The 18,951-nt window shown below is 42.0% G+C and overlaps 1 protein-coding gene across 1 annotated transcript in view; it reads left to right on the plus strand.

Moving 5' to 3' along the window:
- ANAPC5 (anaphase promoting complex subunit 5) overlaps positions 1-18,951 on the plus strand; it is a 43,830-nt gene that overhangs the window by 11,568 nt on the left and 13,311 nt on the right. Inside the window, exons 5-11 of the mRNA XM_011287834.4 lie at positions 3,890-3,956; positions 6,298-6,399; positions 7,193-7,383; positions 11,225-11,306; positions 11,955-12,044; positions 13,749-13,930; positions 14,996-15,131. Of these exons, the coding sequence (XP_011286136.1) occupies positions 3,890-3,956; positions 6,298-6,399; positions 7,193-7,383; positions 11,225-11,306; positions 11,955-12,044; positions 13,749-13,930; positions 14,996-15,131 (850 nt within the window). The remainder of the gene's footprint in view (positions 1-3,889; positions 3,957-6,297; positions 6,400-7,192; positions 7,384-11,224; positions 11,307-11,954; positions 12,045-13,748; positions 13,931-14,995; positions 15,132-18,951) is intronic.

Genomic DNA, 18,951 nt, shown 5'->3' on the forward strand with positions numbered 1-18,951 from the left:
TAACTGACTGAGCCACCCAGGAGCCCTGATTAATCTCACATTAAAAAAATTTCAATTACAGTGGTAGATTTAAGCCCTTTAGGGGAATTTCCAGATTCCTGAGAATCTTACAAATGCCATGTACTAGGTTAATATTAAAAATGCACATCTTTGGGGCACCTGGGTCGCTCAGTTGGTTAAGCATCCAACTTCAGCTCAGGTCATGAACTCACGGTTCATGAGTTCGAGCCCCGCATCGGGCTCTCTGCTATCAGCACAGAGCCGGCTTCAGATCCTCTGTCCTCCTCTTTCTCCTCCTCCCTATGCATGCTGTCTCTGTCTCTCTCAAAATAAATAAACTTAAAAAAAAAATGCACATCTTTGCATGAGCACCTGGGTGGCTCAGTTGGTTAAGTATCTGACTCTTGATTTTGGCTCAGGTCATGATCTCACAGTTCAGTTCATGAGATCAAGCCCCCTTGCTTGGGATTCTGCTCTCCTCTCTCTTTCTCGCCCCCCCTCAAAATAAATAAGTAAACATTTTTTTTTAAATGCACATCTTTGCCAACTTTTGAGTACAGTTTTACAAGATTCATGGACTTAGAGCCCATCCCTGAACCCAACTTAAGTGCCCTTGATTTATGGACTAGTAAGTCTAAAATTCTGTCTCAGCTAATAACTGAATTTATAAGCAAGGTATACTTGAACTTTTTCCTAAGTGGGTAGCCTTTTTCCTAAATTGAATACTTCTGTGGCTTCTTAAGAATTACTTTTTTCCTGCATATATTTGTGAGGCCTTAAGGAAACCAAGGAAGAGTCAGTAAAGGATGGTTTGGGCCATGGGGTTTTTACTTGCTCTTCCCAAGCTGGTTCATGTCAGCCATGATTGCCACCATGGAGGCCAGAACCAAATTCGATCTTCATTTATGGGAACTGTATTTCCGTTTCTTATAGAATCAGTTTGCATGATGCTGATTTTCTCTAGTTTATTAACCTTATTGCTCCTGTGTCCTTCCTTATAAGCTACCCCCAATTTTCAGGGACAGGGGAAGGGTTTAAATAAAGCATTTGTTAACTGTGAGCATTGTGGACTTCTAAGATTTTAAGTAATCTCTACACCCATCGTGGGGCTCCGAGATCAAGGGGCGCCCGGGTGGCTCAGTTGGTTGAGCGTCCAACCTTGGATCGGGTCATGATCTCACAGTTTGTGACTTTGAGCCCTGTGTAGGGCTCTGTGCTGACAGGTCAGAGCCTGGAGCCTACTTCAGATTCTGTGTCTCCCTCTCTCTCTGCCCCTCCCCCTCTCACACACTATCTCTCTCTCAAAAATAAACACACACAAAAAAAATAAAATTAAAAAAAAAAACAAACCAAAACTTCGAGATTAAGAGTTGCCTGCTCTACTGACCAAGGCAGCCAGGTGCCCTGAGTGTTGTGGACTTTAGAGGCAGATGGGACCAGAAGCCTGTGTCTAGTTTCATTCAGAGTCTCACCTGTCTCTAGCCTTTTTGCATGCAGCCATATATAATTATGCCAAGCCTTGGGTTTAACCTTGGTTAAAGCGGTGTGCTAAGAGAAAAGGACTTCTTACTGTCCTGATACTGTTTTCCATTTGAGAACTTGGCCTGTGAATTTTTTTCCATTTCCCTCTAGGTCACTATTGTGTTACTGATCTTTGTTAGACCTGGGCTGGAGCTGGTTCTTGGCAGCTCTGATGGCTACAGAATCTGATACACTGCTTAGGGATTATTAAGTAATATTTAACAAAAATGAAGCCAAGAGGGGTGCCTGAGTGGCTCAGTTGGTTAAGTGTCTGATTTTGGCTCTGGTCATGATCTCACAGTTTGTGGGTTTGGGCCCCATGTCCGTCCAGCTCAGCTCTGTGCTGGCAGCTTGGAGCTTGGAGCCTGCGTCAGATTCTCTGTCTCCCTCTCTCTCTGCCCCTACCCCCCTTGCACTCTCTCCTCTCTAAAAAGTAAATAAATAAACATTAAAAAAAAAAAAAAGGCACCTGGGTGGGTCAGTCAGTCGAGCGTCTGACTTCAGCTTAGGTCATGATCTCATGGTTCATGAGTTTGAGCCCCGCATGGGGCTTGCTGCTGTCAGCGCAGAGCCCGCTTTGGATCCTCTGTCCCCCTCTCTTTACGCCCCTCCCCCACTCATGCTCTATCAAAAATAAACATTAAAAAAAAGAAAGAAAGAAAGAAATGAAGCCAAGAGAATATTAGAGCAGTGTTTCCCAAAGTGTTTTCTGTGGAACACTAGTAGTTCATAAAAGATGTGAGGAAAGGATTCTTTGGTCAATTAGTTTGGTAAATGATACATTAAACAAAAGTAAATGAAGTTTCAGGGTGCCTGGGTGGGTCAGTCAGTTGAGCAGACAACTTTGGCTCAGGTCATGATCTCGTGGTTCGTGGGTTCAAGCCCCGCGTTGAGCTCTGTGCTGACAGCTCAGAGCCTGGGGCCTGCTTCAGATCCTGTGTCTCCCTCTCTCTCTGCCCCTCTCCTGCTTATGCCTCTGTCTCTCTCTGTCTCTCAAAAATGAATAAATGTTAAAAAAATAAAAAAAAGTAAATGAAGTTTTTTTTTGTTGGATTTCTCTCAGGTGCATCATTAATCTCGAATTAAGATAGAGCATACAACTGTCTCCAAATTACATAACCTCAGAAGAATTTTTTCTTCTTTCAGAATATCCATTTATATATTATTTATGTGAAAGTTTGAAAACTGCTTGTATTAGATGCAGAGTGCTTATGAAAACATTATTTATGAGTAAATATTGATTTTTATACTTATCAAAATCTTGTAGAGCAGGCATTTCTTAGAGTCATGTGGCAAAAGGGATTACTCATACTTTTCCTCTCAAAATAAGACTTTTCTATTGTGTATATGCAGATTTGTCAGGTCTAGGTTTATACCCGTATATTCCTTGTCTGTTAAATCTGCATAATCTAAACTTCTAGGCAAATGGTTATGTCTTAGGAGAAGCCACTTTCTTCTGCTCTGAAGTATCCCACATCTTGTATCTGTAGCAAGGAGTTAGAAACTCTCCATCCATTCATTTCCCAATCTCTTGAGTGCCTGTTTTATTCCTAGGCATGGCACTAGGTATTGGCATCCAGTTGCAAGTACGAGCAGCCAGGTGTGGCAATGCATAGGTGCTGTGCTCAGCCTCTCTAGTAGGAGACAGTGGCAGCTCAAATGAGAGATGTCAGGAGAGATTCTTGGAGGACATCACATGTCAGTTAGTCTTGAATGATGGGTGGTGTACCGTAGTCCAACAGTGGGTGGGACAATGGGCTTTCAGGCCAAGGAAGCAGCAGGGGCATCTTGATGCCGTAGATCTGCGAGGACGTCATCAGGCTGGGAATGTGGGTGAGAAAGAAAAGGCAAAGGAGAGAGGTAGGAGCTAGGATCACTCATGGAGCATTGCCCCTGCCCTGCTATAATAAAATCCCCAGTGTGGATTTTATTCTGGAAGCTGGGTACCACGATAGATTCGCATTGTAGAAAGATCATGCTATGTAGAATTTAGGTCTATAGCTGTCCATAGTTACATGGTGTGAACTTTGGCAGGTCATTCAACATCACTTTTTAAGTATGTCTTTTCTATTCCTGAGAGGAGAGAATTAATTTTAAAAGTTTTTGAGATCTTCTGATGAAGCCATTTGACTTGGTTAGCATTACCGTTCTTGCTGTTGTGGAATTCTTTTTTGTTTGTTTGGCTTTTTAGGTTTAATGCCATTATAGTTAACGCACAGTGTAATACTGGTTTCATGTGTACAGTATAGTAATTTGACATTTCATAAACCCCTGGTGCTCAACACACGTGTGCTCCTTAATCCCCATCACCTAGTTCACCCTTCCATGTTGTGTAATTCCTTGTTATTTTTGTTTTATTCTTTTCCAGAGAAGAGGAGGTATCTTGCAGTGGGCCTCTCTCCCAAAAACAAGCAGAATTTTTTCTTTCTCAACAGGTATGTGTTAATTCTGTTATTTATCATGAACTTTAAAAAAGATATGTCATCACATACGCCTGTTTCGTTGGTAGGCTTATTAGTGAATCTGCTTTATTCCTTATTCTTGGTCCTCTTTCCTTTACTAACAATACAGTTGTGGTTATGTGTTCTTTCCGATTTTGTGTGTGATTTTCTTTTTCTTTTTCTTTTCTTCTTTTTTTTTTTAATAGATTTTATTTTTAAGTAATCTCTACCCCCATCGTGGGGCTCAAACTTAAAATGCTGATATCAAGAATTGAATGCTCTACAAACTGAGCCAGCCCAGTGCCCCATGATTTTATTTTTCTTAAAGTTATAATGCATGCTCATTTTATAATAGTGTGTGACTAACACAGGCCAAAAATGTGCTTTGGAAGACTTACTTCTCTTCCCCCAACATTTTATTATGGACATTTTCTTTTTTTTTTTTTTTTTTTTTCAACGTTTATTTATTTTTGGGACAGAGAGAGACAGAGCATGAACGGGGGAGGGGCAGAGAGAGAGGGAGACACAGAATCGGAAACAGGCTCCAGGCTCTGAGCCATCAGCCCAGAGCCCGATGCGGGGCTCGAACTCACGGACTGCGAGATCGTGACCTGGCTGAAGTCAGACGCTTAACCGACTGCGCCACCCAGGCGCCCCAATTGTGGACATTTTCGAACAGAAAGAAAAGTTGAGGAGCATTGCACAGTGAATACCTATATACCCGTCACCCAGATGCCACAATTAGTATTTTGCTCTGTCTTTATCAATACCTACACGTCCTCTATCCAGCCACCATTTCATCTTATTTTTTGATGTATTTCAGGTTGCAGACACCGGTACAGTTCACTCCCAATGTTTCTTTCTTTCTTTTTTTTTTTTTTTAACCCCAAACATGTCTTGCTGGTGCTTTTGAGCCATACTTTTTCATTTGCTCGGAAACAGAAGCTGAATATTTTTCTCCCATGTTTTTTTTGAGCATAGAATTTTGATATTTTGTTCTACTTTTCTAATTCTCCTTATTTTGTTATTAATTTTCTTTTTGCAGAAAGATGTACTGTTTAGGTCTAGCTGAAAAGTCATAGAATCACCCCTGCAGATGAATTTCAGACAGATTAGAAAAAAACCCTCTAGACAACCAGTGAAGTATGGAGGAGACAATATAGCTAGAGCCTCACCACATTCTCACACTTCATTCAGTCCGTTACAGGTGGATTAAAGGGTAAATGTGAATAGTTAAAGCTATAATTAGACCAGAAGGAACTACATATTAACTTTTAACTGATCTCTGGGTGGGGAACGACTTTCTAAACATAAAAGCTGTGGAAGAAAGCATGTAGGAGAAGATCATTTGATTTTTCAGCATAAAAATTAAAAACGTCTGCATGTCAGAACACACTCTAACAAAACTAAAAGGCAAACAATAAAATAGGAAAAAGGATTTGCAATAAATATGGCAGTCACAGGGTTAATACTTTTGCTTTAAAAATCATATTATCAAAGACTTTGATGATGAGACAAACTTTATACTATTGAATGAAAAGAGCAGGAAGTAAAATGATATACAGTGTTCTAGTTTTATTAAAAATATGGTCTATGTATGTACATATAGAAAAAAGACTGGAATAAGACACTGACATATCAATAGTGTTATTTCTGGGTGGAGGGGTTACAGATGATTTTTGTTTTCTTCCATATGTCTTTCCATGTTTTGGAATCTTCTATAATATAATGAATTCAAGTGAAATTAGAAATTATTATTACTTACAAATAAAAATTTGTGTAGGTAAAGTTGAAGAGTTTGTAATCAAGTTAAGTACTAATAATTAATTTAGGACTGGTTTTCTAACATATTTTATATAATCATTGCTGGTACCATCTACTTGAAACAGATAGCCAGGAGTAGGGCATCTGGGTGCTTTGAGGCCCTTTGCCAGGCTGGAAGTGCACACTACCTGCCCTGAAGGCACTCACAGTCCGGGGTGGGGTCACACTGGCACTTTTAATGTAGGTTGCTAAGTACTGCAGGAAGGGTTCCTGCAGGGGCCTACGGGAGCATATAGGGACTTACAGGACCTTACCTAGTCTAAAAGCTGATATAAGCAAGTGACTAAAGTCTACATGGGGTCCTGAAGGACAAGTTTGAGTTTGCGAGGCGTGTGAGGAGTGTGTGGATGGGGAGAGGGAGTTGGCAGGCTTTTTGTCTCAGGAAGAGGAAACGCTGTGGCCAAGAGGAGAGAGGAGCAGTGGGAAGGAACATAGGGGATCCTAGTCAGTATACATTTCCATATGTTGACCGGCCACGTCTTTCTTCTGAGTTGTCATCTTTAAATTTCAGGCTTCTTTGTTAAAGAATGATGAGACAAAAGCCCTCACTCCAGCTTCTCTGCAGAAAGAACTGAACAACTTGTTGAAATTTAATCCTGATTTTGCTGAAGCGGTGAGTCTTTTGAGTTGGAAAGCCACAATCAGGCTACTCTTTATATTGAAGAGCCATGCAAATGAGGATTGTCCCATTGGCCCAGTTTCTTGGAAAGAAATGTTGTTGGCAAGTCTATAAGCCTGGGTTGCAAAGCTTTCCCTCCTACCCCCTCCTCCCTGGGCCATTAGGGGTTTCTTCAATCCCTTTTCTGTTGCTATTCCCATTCATTCATCATCTCTCTGAGGATGTGAATTATTGACAGATGATAGTTCAAGTGCCTCATCAGGCTCCATGCTGACAGTGTGGAGCCTGCTTGGGATTCTCTTTCTCTATCTGCCCCTCCCCTGCTTGCTCTCTCTCTCTCTCTCTCTCTCTCTCTCTCTCTCTCTCTCTCTCAAAATAAATAAATATAAATTAAAAAAAAATTTTTTTTTAAATTTTTATATTTGAGCTTACAGTCTTCCTTGATACCTGAGGTAGGTGAGGTTCCCCCCCCCCCCCCCATCACCCTCGGGTCCTAGTATAACCAGTGGCATAGTGGATATATATTTGGCATAAAACTCTGACACAGATCATAATGGGGCTCCCATTTTTCATTTGGCGACTTCCTAGCCCATTCCCAGGGAGGAAACAAACCACTGTATCTTGAACTTGCTTCATCCTGCCAGTGGGAAAACATGAAGCTAAACTGTCTTCACGGAGGGCGGAGGAACACGGGTATTTGCAGCTAGTAGGCCGCTCTGAATTAGTCTCAAGCCAGTGGAAGCTGAACATTTAAAATATGTGGATTGTTTCTTGTTTCTTGTTTCAGCACTATCTCAGCTACTTAAACAACCTCCGGGTTCAAGATGTCTTCAGTTCAACACACAGCCTCCTTCATTATTTTGATCGCTTGATTCTTACTGGGGCGGAAAGCAAAAGTAATGGGGAAGAGGGGTACGGCCGGAGCCTGCGATACGCCGCGCTGAACCTGGCCGCCCTGCACTGCCGCTTCGGTCACTAGTGAGTTGATAGGTTTTTGTTTCTGCAGAAACTGAAGAAATCAACTCTCAAATGTTAACGCAGATGTAGGTTTTAAATGCAGTGTTGAAAAATCAAAAGGGGCGTCTGGGTGGCTCAGTCATTTAAGCGTGGGACCCTTGATTTTGGCTCAGGTCATGATCTCATGGTTGGTGGGATTGAGCCCTCGACTGGTTCTGCGCTGACAGTGGAGCCTGCTTGGAGTTCCCTCTCTCCTTCTCTCTGCCCGGTTCCTCCTTGCACTCTTTCTCTCAAAATAAAAGAAGAAGAAAGAGGAGGAGGAGGAGGAAGGAGGAAGAAGAAGAAGAAGAAGAAGAAAGATACCCTCCTACCTGGGCTTGTCAATAACTTCCCAAGAGGGAAGTTCCATGGACAGCAGTTAATGAAGACCTTCTCCTTAAGCAGTCTGCCCCCTGGTGTCACCAGTGAGCATTACTAGCTAGTGTATGGCCTCTTTCCTTACTTCTAAGAACAATAGCCTTTGAATTAAAAGGAAATTAGGTCATTAGGCCAGAGATTCCCAAAAGGAATTTTTGGAGGTAATGATGGGGATACAAAAGCTATTTTCAGTATTTCAAAAAGCCAAAATGAAGTTGTACCTTTACTGGATAAAACACTGTACGGCTCACTAAGCCACATATTTGTGCTTTTGGACAGAATTCAGGCAGCTCAGTGAGGTGACACTGGCTTATGCCATTGTTAAGATATGCTTATGATTTTAATGAATAAAAATAGGAAAATTCCCCAATTATTTAGTAAATGGAGTTATGTCAATAAAACCTTAAAACATGGGGGCTATTTTGGAAACTGAAATAATGTGAATAAGGGTAAAAAAACTGGGAATTATTCATTGAAGGGGTCTCCTTGCCCCCCGTGACTTTTTCTCATTTGAGAGAAATGTGGTCTCTGCTACAGGCATCTTTAAATAGAGACTGTAGGGTATGTTACTGTAAATATGGTGTCCAAAGTTCAAGAGCTGAGACTTCTACCCCTTGCACTATGGGTCAGAAATGCTACTAATTTCTTTTATTTTTATTTTTATTATTTTTTTTATTTTAGAGAAAGAGTGAGTAGGGGAGGGGGGCAGAGGGAGAGAGAGAGAAACTTTTTAAAAAAGTTTATTTTGAGAGACAGAGTATGAGCAGGGGAAGGGGGGACAGGGGGAGAGAGAGAAACTTAAAGTTTATTTATTTTTGGGGGGGGGAGGGGGGAGAGGCAGAGAGCGAGGGAGAATCCCAAGCAGGCTCTGGCTCAGACTCAAGAAACTGTGAGATCATGGCCTCAGCCAAAATCAAGAGTTGGACGCTTAATCGACCAAGCCATCCAGGAGCCCTGAGACAGAGAATCTTAAGCAAGCCCCACACTCTGTGCAGAGCCTGACATGGGTCTCAATCCCACAATCCTAGGATGATGACCTGAGCAGAAATCAAGAGTCGGATCTCAACAGACTGAGCCACCCAGGTGGCCCTCTGTGGCCCTCTGTTAATTTCTGATTGTCTCATTTTAAAAGGGACATTGACAGGCTGGAGCTTGTGTAGGGGACACTCTCCTTGTAGGTGTTCAAAGCCATGTCATATGAACAGTGTGGGAAGGGTATGAGAATGGTGAGCCTGGAGAGAAAATGGTTTAGCCAAGCACGTGTTTGGCATCTTCATGTAGTAAAAGGTCATGTGAAGACAGCTTAGATTCCTGGAGAAGAACGAGAGCTAGGATGTGCAAGGGAAAGACAGTGCTTTCCTCATGATAAGGTTTTTCCACATGGAACCTCTAAGGAAGGGCCAGTGGGGTGCTCAAGCCTAGACCAGAGGTGTCAATGAGGGAATTTAAGCATTACATTGATAGTTGGACTCAGGAAGGTTCAAGGCTACTCCAAACTCCATGATTTTATGAGATTCCATGTTATCTTTTGACAGTCGACTTCTTTTTGCCTGCCCAGCTGTAATGACCTCTTAATTGGGGCCTTCCATTTTTTAGTTGTCATAATAAATAGCAACACTATTTCTAGTATCTACCATTAACCAATTTCTGTGTTTAGACCAGTTTCTGGTAGGATTTAGAAATTTGTATCTAGCATTCTAGATACAAATAATCTGTTGTGCAGAATTTCTTTATATTTACAATATTATCAACAGATAGGTAGCTAACTGCATGAAATTAATTGCTAAATTAATTTACTTGGGTCCATGCTTCTTTGTTTCTAGTCCTGGAGCTGTGGGCCCGTATTCATCTCTGTCACGCAGCTTATAGGATTGTGGGGACTTCTTGAAAATCGTTATAGTTGTTTATTGAGCATCTATGGTGTACTGGGTGCTGTTCTAGATGCTGAGGTTATAGCAGTGAAAAAAGAGGGGGAAAAAAGCCCCTGTTTTCATGGAGCTTGCCAGTGGGGGAGATAAACCATAAACAACACTAAACATAAGTGTAATGTATCCAGGTGATAGATGAGGATAAAGGGTCGGGGAGTGCTGTTGTTTTCATAAGGGACACTTCTCCAGATATATGCACAGATCACTCCTTCAATTTGTGAGTCTCTGTTTAATAAGGTAGCAGGTCAGCCCTCCCTAAGCTCTACTAACTTAATGTATGTATGAATTTGTATATATACATATCTATATATACACGCACATATATACATACATGTATACACACACACACACACACACACACATATATATTTTTAATGTTTATTTTTGAGAGAGAGAGAGAGAAAGAGTATGACCAGGGGAGGGGCAGAGAGAGGAGACAGAATCCGAAGCAGGCTCCAGGCTCTGAGCTGTCAGCACAGAGCCCGACGCGGGGCTTGAACCCACGAACCGTGAGATCATGACCTGAGCCAAAGTCAGACACTTAACTGACAGAGCCACCCAGGTACCCCTGCTAACTTAATGTTTGAATAGAGATTTAAAGCAGTCTTTAATCTACCTGGGAATCTACCTTTTGATAGATGTATCTGGTTTCTTTATTCAAACAAGTGGTTATTGAGGAACACACCAGCTCTCCCTAATTAAAATGGATTGTGTGAGGCTGATGCTAGAGGTGAAAGAAAATTCCTTATGTAAATGTTTCCTAAATAAGTGATACCCATTGATTCTATTTTGAGATCTTCAGTAACCCTGTGTTTATGAACTTCTTTTCTGTGACTTGCCACTGGGAAACTCAAAGTTTAAGAGCTCACCCTCTGCAGGCTTGTAAAGTAGTTGAAGAGATAAAATTAACAAGTAGAAAGTGATTAACAGTAGTATTTAATTAAACACTACAAGGTGGGTTACAGATTGCATTTCTGTGGGTGTTTTCAGAGGTGACAGCTCAGTAGGGCCAAGGATAGTTGGCTGAATTTCTGCAGATCTTGAGATTAGCTCAGATCTCCCAGATGGAGGGGAACCACGTCAGCAGGAAAAAAATCTCAGAAGTGAGTATCCTCAAAATACTTTTTAAAACTAGTTTTGAAAAAATACAAAATTATCAAATGCCATTGTAAAAAAATTCACATAATGCAGAAGGGAGTGCAGTGAAAAGTGAAATATTGTATCCTCTCCTTGTCCATCCTCCCAGTGGTAGACAATTAAAATAAAAATCTTAGGAGCTGAGATCAAGAAAAGCCCTTCCTTCTTGCCCTTTGTAGTAGAAATCCACCTTAGAAAGGATATGTTCTGTCTCCTCTGTTAATGTTTCTCACTGCTGGGGGAGGAAGTGCCTCTGAGGGAATAAGGTCATTGTTAGAGCTTCCAACCTCAGATGAATTACCGTGCAGATGCCTTCCTGTTAAGATGCTTGAACATGTTTGTGATTGTTAATGAGTTATTAATGTTCGGTCTGTCTCTAGTCAGCAGGCAGAGCTCGCCCTGCAAGAGGCGATTAGGATTGCCCAGGAGTCCAACGATCATGTGTGTCTCCAGCATTGCTTGGTGAGCCATCCCCTCCTGTCTCGGAAGTTTTGCCCCTGTGTTGAGTTGGCCTTCTGAAGGTCCCGTTCGAAATGGGTTGTTTTGCTGTTAGAAGGTCCTTAGCAATGAAGGGAAACTAGTTAGGTGGTTGTGGGAATTCAGAAAGGCAACCCATCATTATTTTCTTTCTTAATTCATGATTTCTATTTCACTTTGCGGGGGAATTTCTTGTCTACAGATTTTAATGCAAAGCTAACACATTAAACATTGGCATTAACAAAAAAGTGAATACAACACCTAGTAACTTGATGAGACATCCTCTTGTGAAAGTGTCAGCACCAAGCATAGGTAGAACACAGACTTCATTGAACAGTCCCTGAGAATCTCGATTTCTCAATTAAAGGCCATATGGGGGCTTCATGTTTTTTTTTTCCCCCTGGGACACTTGCCACTCACTGCTGTCAGAGGTGAAGATCAGTGGTTTGTTTATTTCAGTCTGACAGTTTTAATGTGTTCAATGGTTTTCATTTAGGTTCATACTTCATGAAAGAGAATTTTAGAGGATTTGTCTGTTCTCTTGTTGAATCTTTCTTATAACCACACTGATATTTGAACAGAACGTTAAGCATTATCATAGTTAGGATATATCCTGATGATTTCTCTTACCAGAGCTGGCTGTATGTCCTGGGGCAGAAGAGATCCGATAGCTATGTTCTGCTAGAGCATTCTGTGAAGAAGGCAGTACATTTTGGGTTACCGGTAAGGCTCACCTCCCTGTGAGATTATTTAAATAAATGGTGTGGTTTTATTCTTGGTAGTTTCATATGACCTTAATTATTAATGAAATCACTAAATTCTATTTGATGGGTTTCTCTCTGCTCCCTTTATCTTAATAACATCTATAAAAGTTCACTTATCAATTTGATGACGTCCTTATTTAGTTTATTGATCAACATTGACTTCCACATATTTACTTAGAAAAATTTCAGGAAAGGTTTATTTTTAAATCAGGGGTTGGCAAACTCTTCAGCCCATGGGCCAAATCTGGCTTGCTGCCTGCTTTTATATGTCCCTCAAGCTAAGAATGGGTTTTACATTTTTAAATAGTGCGGGTAAAAACAACAACAACAACAAAGAAGAATATGTGACAGAGACCAAATGTGGCCTGAAAAACCTAAATTATTTACTACCTGGCCCTTTATAGAACATGTTTGCTGATCCTTGTTCCAAAAGCAAACAAAGCCAGGAACCAGTAAACCTGACAGGCACATTTGTCCTTTCTTATTTTGAGTGATAGGGAAGGACCTGAGTTTTAGTCCTTGGTGACAGATACTCAGGGGCAATTAAAGGGCATAGTCTCCACACATGTAGTAGTAATGACGGTCAGAATCTAGATTACTGTTCCTCAAAGAACCTTCTTCTGTCTCAAAAACATCTGCTGACAGCTACATGCACGAAGGGTAGTGAGGCTGCTTAAGCATTCCATCTTGTGAGGTTTGCAGCAAGGTCCAGAAGAACTGAAAGTAATATGTGTAATAATTTAATGTATATGTTTTCTTAAAATTATAGTTGACACACTGTATATGCTTTTAAAATCTGTAAATTGTCCATTTAACTCATTTTGGGAAAGGAAACTTGTATGTACAGAATTGAATATAATGATAAAAGTAAGATGCCCCTTAAAATAAGTGATAGACATCTTAAGTACAATTTTTTGTTATGAATTTAAGCTGACTTTTTTTTTAAGTTTATTTATTTGTTTTGAGAGAGAGTGTGTGTGTGAGAGAGAGAGAGAGCATGAGCTGGGGAGGAGCAGAGAAAGAGGGAGAGAATCCCAAGCAAGCTCTGTGCACAGAGCCCGATGCAGGGCTCCATCCCACAGACTGTGAGGTTGTGACCTGAGCTGAAATCAAGAGTCTGATGTTTAACCGAATGAGCCACCCAGGTGCCCCTAAGCTGACTTTTGTAAATTGTGCTTTCATCTTTGAAAATTATACCAGAAATTAATGAAAAGATAATTATGCTCATAATAGGCATCCTTTAAAAAGTCTCCTACTCCATAATGTTCCCAGCACTGTTTGACACATACTGTTTTATTTTAATTCTTAGAATATTTTTTTATGATAGGGTCGATACCCATTTTGCCGATGAGGAAGCTGAGGCTGGCTAAGAAGCTAACTGACCCTTAGGTCACAGAATAAATAGCAGAGAAAGTGTTTAAGTCCAAGCCCCTTTTATGTCAAAGCCCTGGCTCTTCCAGGTCTACCATCCGCCTCTCTTCCAGCTCCAGTTTTTCGGGAGCACATTTCATATGGGTTAGGGTCAGGCTGTAGATACTTTCCTTTTAAATAATGCTGTCGGTTTACATGTGCTGAAACGTGAAATATGCCAAATTTCTGAAGAGCAAAACAAATTCTGTCATGTAATCTCTACCTTTCATCATGGGTACATCTGTCCCCTTAGTACCTTGCCTCCCTGGGAATCCAGTCCCTTGTTCAGCAGAGGGCTTTTGCTGGGAAGACGGCAAACAAACTGATGGATGCCCTTAAGGACTCTGACCTCCTGCACTGGAAACACAGCCTGTCAGAGCTCATCGATATCAGCATTGCACAGAAAACAGCCATCTGGAGACTCTATGGGCGCAGGTGGGTCTTCAAGCCGACTGTCTAGGCCGAAGGGGCCATCCTTCCAGCTATGAGCAGAAGCTAGCAGAGTGGTTCTATGAAAGGCCAAACGGGCAAGTCATTTCCGCCTTTGATGAAAGTTGTTTGTGCAGGGGATTAAAGAAAATGCTTATAGTTTTAAAACACTTTATACTTTGCACAAACTTTGTAGAGTTCTTCCCTATGCTCATTCATATTTACTCCTCCCAACTGCTCTGTGAGGTCACTGGTCATTGAGCTCTCAGGTTCACACATCTGATCTGCCCAAGATCACAGATGTCATTAGCAAGTGACAGAGCCAAGGCTGAGACCCAGGTGGTCTGGCTCCAAGCACCATGCCCCTGCGATCTGGGATGGGAATCTCTGGAATGTCGCTTCCTGTCCATGGGAGGCATGAGCCACATTTGCTCAGGTTGGGCTTCCCTGTTAGCCAAGGTGTGTTCTCTGAAGTGTCTCTAGTCCCAGGTTTAATTTTCCATTTGGCCTCCTTTAGCTTGGAAATCAACTTCTTGAACGAGGTTTTTAATCCTGGAGCCCTGTCACTACCTCACCTCCCACCTAGACAGTCTGCTCTTTCTAGGAATTTGCTAATGAAAGGAAGTGCCTCCTTCAGCAGTCTTGTTTTTGTGCTCGAGATGATTTTTTGGCATGATGCGCTCTGAGACAGCTGCGAACACTGGCCACTGCTTGCATTGCCAGAGCAGATGGTGCCAGGATGGCATCGGGTCTGAATTTATCCATGAAAACTAATTAACACGCTGTGACCACAGGGAAAATTAGAGGCAGTTGGGGGGTCTACGGCTTGGAACTTCCGGTTGTACCATAACCTCTCCATGTTTCCTTTGGGGCTGCACACCCAGGGTGCTTTTCTGCTTTCCCTATGCTGAGGGCAGGAGGGCGGGCGGTGGGAGGCAGCTGCTCCCATGAAGCCAGAGCCTGCAGAGGGCCTTAGCTCCCTCCCATTCCCACTCAAGTAGTTGTGGGGTGTGGCTGAGGGGAGCCTGGGGCTCTCGACTGAAGGGAATTCCTTCCCGTGTCCTCGCCCAGCACCATGGCGCTGCAGCAAGCCCAGATGTTGCTGAGCATGAACAGCCTGGAGGCGGTGAATGCGGGTGTGCAGCAGAACAACACAGAGTCGTTTGCCGTCGCCCTCTGCCACCTCGCAGAGCTGCACGCAGAGCAGGTAGGCTGGTGGCTGGGCCTCCGTGCTCCCGGAGCAGTGGGGGTTCTGCCGTTTCTTTCCTCTGCTGCTGGGGAAAAGCACTGGGTATGTCTTGGACAGGTCTGGTTGGATGCAGGGGGCAGAAAGGGTAAAATCCCGTCAATGGAGATGGACTGGATGTGGACTCTACAAAGCTTGTTGAACTTGGGATCTCTTGTGGCATCGGCAAGGAGAATAAGAGGTCAGCTGTTTTTATGTCACAATTGGAATAAAAAGGAGTCTTTGAAACTTAAGGTAGTAGAGCTGTGTATGTTTATAGGAGCTGGGAAAGCATAGTAGAAGATTGCTGAAATGATAATAGCTAATGTTTCATGTACCTTTGTTCTGTGCCAGGCCCTGTGCTTGGTTTTTTACTTGTATTATCTTACCGAATCCTTATAATAGCACCATTATTCTCAGCCTTATTAGTCTCCCTATTTCACAGAACAAGAAACTGAGATCCAGGGAGCTAAGTCCTATATCTACACCAGTTAATGTTAAGTCGCCAGCCCAAGTCTGATTGGCTCCTAAGAAGGACGGTGGGAATTGGATGTAACCTTGTAATTTTACAGGATTGTGTTTATAGGGGATTGATTAAAGGGTTTGTCATGCTGCTCTAGGCTTTCTCTCTCCTTTGCTCCAAAATGTCTCCTTTCATGGGAAAGGAGTCAGGGAAACCTCTTACCCAAGCGCTGTATCTCAGTAAACACTGCCTTGGCTACAAGTGCATTTCCTTGATCATATAACATTTCTCCACTTCTCTGTGGCGTCCATTATTGTTAGGTTGTATGATAGCACTCAGTATTCCCTAATCTGCAGCCTGAGGATCTATGGATGGTGTCCACCCTTTCAGAAGTCTATAAATACTTCCCTCCACTAAACTTATTTTAGCATTTTACTATCCTTTCGGTATCTCTGGAGACAAAGGGGATGGATGGACTCTGGCTGATGGGTCCCACATGCACCTTCATCAGCTGGCTTCTTCCTGCACCTGGGAAGCATCACCCACACTTTCTGACAGCAAAACAGCTGCCAGCTAGCTGCACTTGCCATTTGCTTTCCCCAGGAATCTGCACGTTCATCTCACTCTTGGTTCTCCCCCACCCGCTTAATGACACTGGAACCTCTTTAACATCTCTTTTCCTCTCCTGGTACCATGGTTAAGTGGAGCAACTGGTAATGAATGAGTCGGTGAACCTTTAGTTAAGTATTTGGTATGAACCTCGTGTGACTTTTTTTCCCCAACAACTTCATTAAGATATAATTCACACGCCACTTTAAGTTTTCCCATATGGCTATTTGAAGTCAGATTCTCCCCACCAACCCCAGCCTTACACAGTGGATAACTTCCTTTCAATTCCCTTTGAGTTATGTAGGATAGAAATGATTTTTTTTTTTCTTCTGGACTGAAAATCTACTTAAAAAAATCTTGGTCTTGGCTCAATGTCTAAACCCTGAAGCTTTCTCCAAGGCCAATTATTAGACGTCTATGATGCTTCCTGGGGGATTTTTCTTGCTGTTGGATCTGTATTAGTATTTCCATCTTCATCTCCCTTATATCCCTAGGCTTATGTGAAAAACCTGCTGATCCATCATTGCCTGGCTCCAGTGGCCAGGATGTGTTGGGAAACTTTAGTATTGCACAGCTACAACATAGGCAGTGGCTTCTTCTTTTTTAAAAAAAGTTTTATTAATGTTTCTTTGTTTTTGAGAGAGACAGACAGAGAGAGAGAGAGAGAGAGAGAGAGAAACAGATCGTGAGTGGGGGAGGGGCAGAGAGAGAGAGGGAGATACAGAATCCGAAGCAGGCTCCAGGCTCTGCGCTGTCCACATGGAGCCCTATGTGGGGCTTGAACCTATGAGCCGTGAGATCATGACCTGAGCCGTAGTCAGATGCTTAACCGACTGAGCCACCCAGGGCTCCTAGGCAGTGGCTTCTTAATTTCAATTCAGTCTCCTCCCGCCTTCTCCTCAATCCGTCTTGGAAAGACTTTTCTAGTATTAGAACATCAACCAGGTAGCTATACCCACAGGGCTGATGATTGTCACATTTTTAATTATACACGTTAGGGAGACACCTGTGAAATTGAGTTGGCCAACTGTGGAGAAGACAGCTTTATCATGAGTCTCCATTTGCTCTTTTGTTTCCTTTATGTGTGCTTTGAATTGTGTTCTGAAATTGACCTCCAAATAAACTGGGTGCTGCTGTACTTTGGTATGGCCATGACTTGGGCGTGAGTGAACCTACAAAAAAGTTACAGGGTCTGAATTGCTGTTCCTGACCTTCCTCCTGTAACTCAGAGGAAGTGCTAAGACAGCCAGCCTCTTGCTCTTTTTGTGTGATTCTAGACCATCTGGTATTCTTCTTCCAGCCTAAGGAGAGGCAGGTCGCAGTGGGGGTGTTTTGGGGGATACTGCAATGTGTGTCTCTCTACTTGGCCTAAAGTTTTGACAACCCAACTCGATCCACATGCCCAACTCCCTCTGGCAGTCAATGGAAATCATTGGCAAGACTGGCCAGTTAAAAGTCCTAAGAATAAAAAGATTATTCACATTGTATTATAATTCAGTGTAATTTCTACTTAATTTACTTCAAATGAAAGTTCACTTTTGGTCTAACTGAGCTTCTATGTAGACAGAAGGTATATCATCTAATCAAAGGATTAGGACACATTGAAAAGCTTTTGGAGTCAAGAAACATTGCAGGAACATAAGGGTATAAAAAAAGATGAATATGTATTCACAGAAAAAATATAAATGACCAGAGAACATGAAAAATTTTCAGTCTAGTCATTAAAGAAATTCATGTTAATACAGTGAAATACTAGTTTCACCAATCAAATAGGCAACGCTTAAAAATTGTGGTAGGAGAAAGACATAGAAGGCTGTTATGAAAGTTCTCGGTACATTTCCGGAGGGTAATTTAGCAATGTGTATCAAAGGGCTTAGGAGTGCCTGCCATTTGACCAGCCAGTTCCACTTCAAAGGTCTTATCCTAAGGCAAGGACTGGACAAGTGGACAGTTACACAAAGGTGTGTGCACCAGGATATTCGCTGTAGCATCCTTAAAATGGAAAAAATTAGAAACGACCAAACTATCCCAAACTAGGAGGTCATTTAGATGTATCATAGTTCATTTACCTAATAAAATACTATGATGATATAACTTTGTATTTGTTAACACTGGAAAGATTGATTCAGTCAAAAAATATGCCTACCATGTAGTAAACAGTGTTCTAGGTAATTTACAAAAATAGTACGTATGCCTTTTTTTAGAATATGTGTATGTTTTTATTTATGTGCATAAGAGAAGTTTAGAAGGATATGTGCCCAAACATTCCTGTGATTATCTTTGGTGAAACTAAAATTGGCCTTTTTCTTATTGTTTACATGTATTTTGTAAGTTTTTTTCCTAGAGTGAACATACATTCATTACATGTGTAATTAAAAAAAAAATTTAGGGGGTGGCTCATCAGTTAAATGAGCCAACTTTGGCTCAGGTCATATTCTCACGGTTGGTGAGTTCAAGCCCCACGTCAGGCTCTGTGCTGACAGCCCAGAGCTTGGACCCTGCTTCAGACTCTGTGCTTCCCTCTTTCTCTGCCCCTCCCCCACCCACTCTCTGTCTCTCCCTCTCTCTCAAAAATGAATAAGCGTTAAAAAAAATTAAAAAAAATTTTTAATGAACAAAATATACTAGAACCTAAAAAAAAAAAACAAAAACAAGACCCCCTGATGTATGACAGTCTCTGCTTCATGTCTTCTAGGGTGCTGTACCACAAGCAGGTGCATCATAGCAACA

Source organism: Felis catus, chromosome D3 (genome assembly GCF_018350175.1).
Source record: "Felis catus isolate Fca126 chromosome D3, F.catus_Fca126_mat1.0, whole genome shotgun sequence".
Classification (NCBI taxonomy): domain Eukaryota; kingdom Metazoa; phylum Chordata; class Mammalia; order Carnivora; family Felidae; genus Felis; species Felis catus.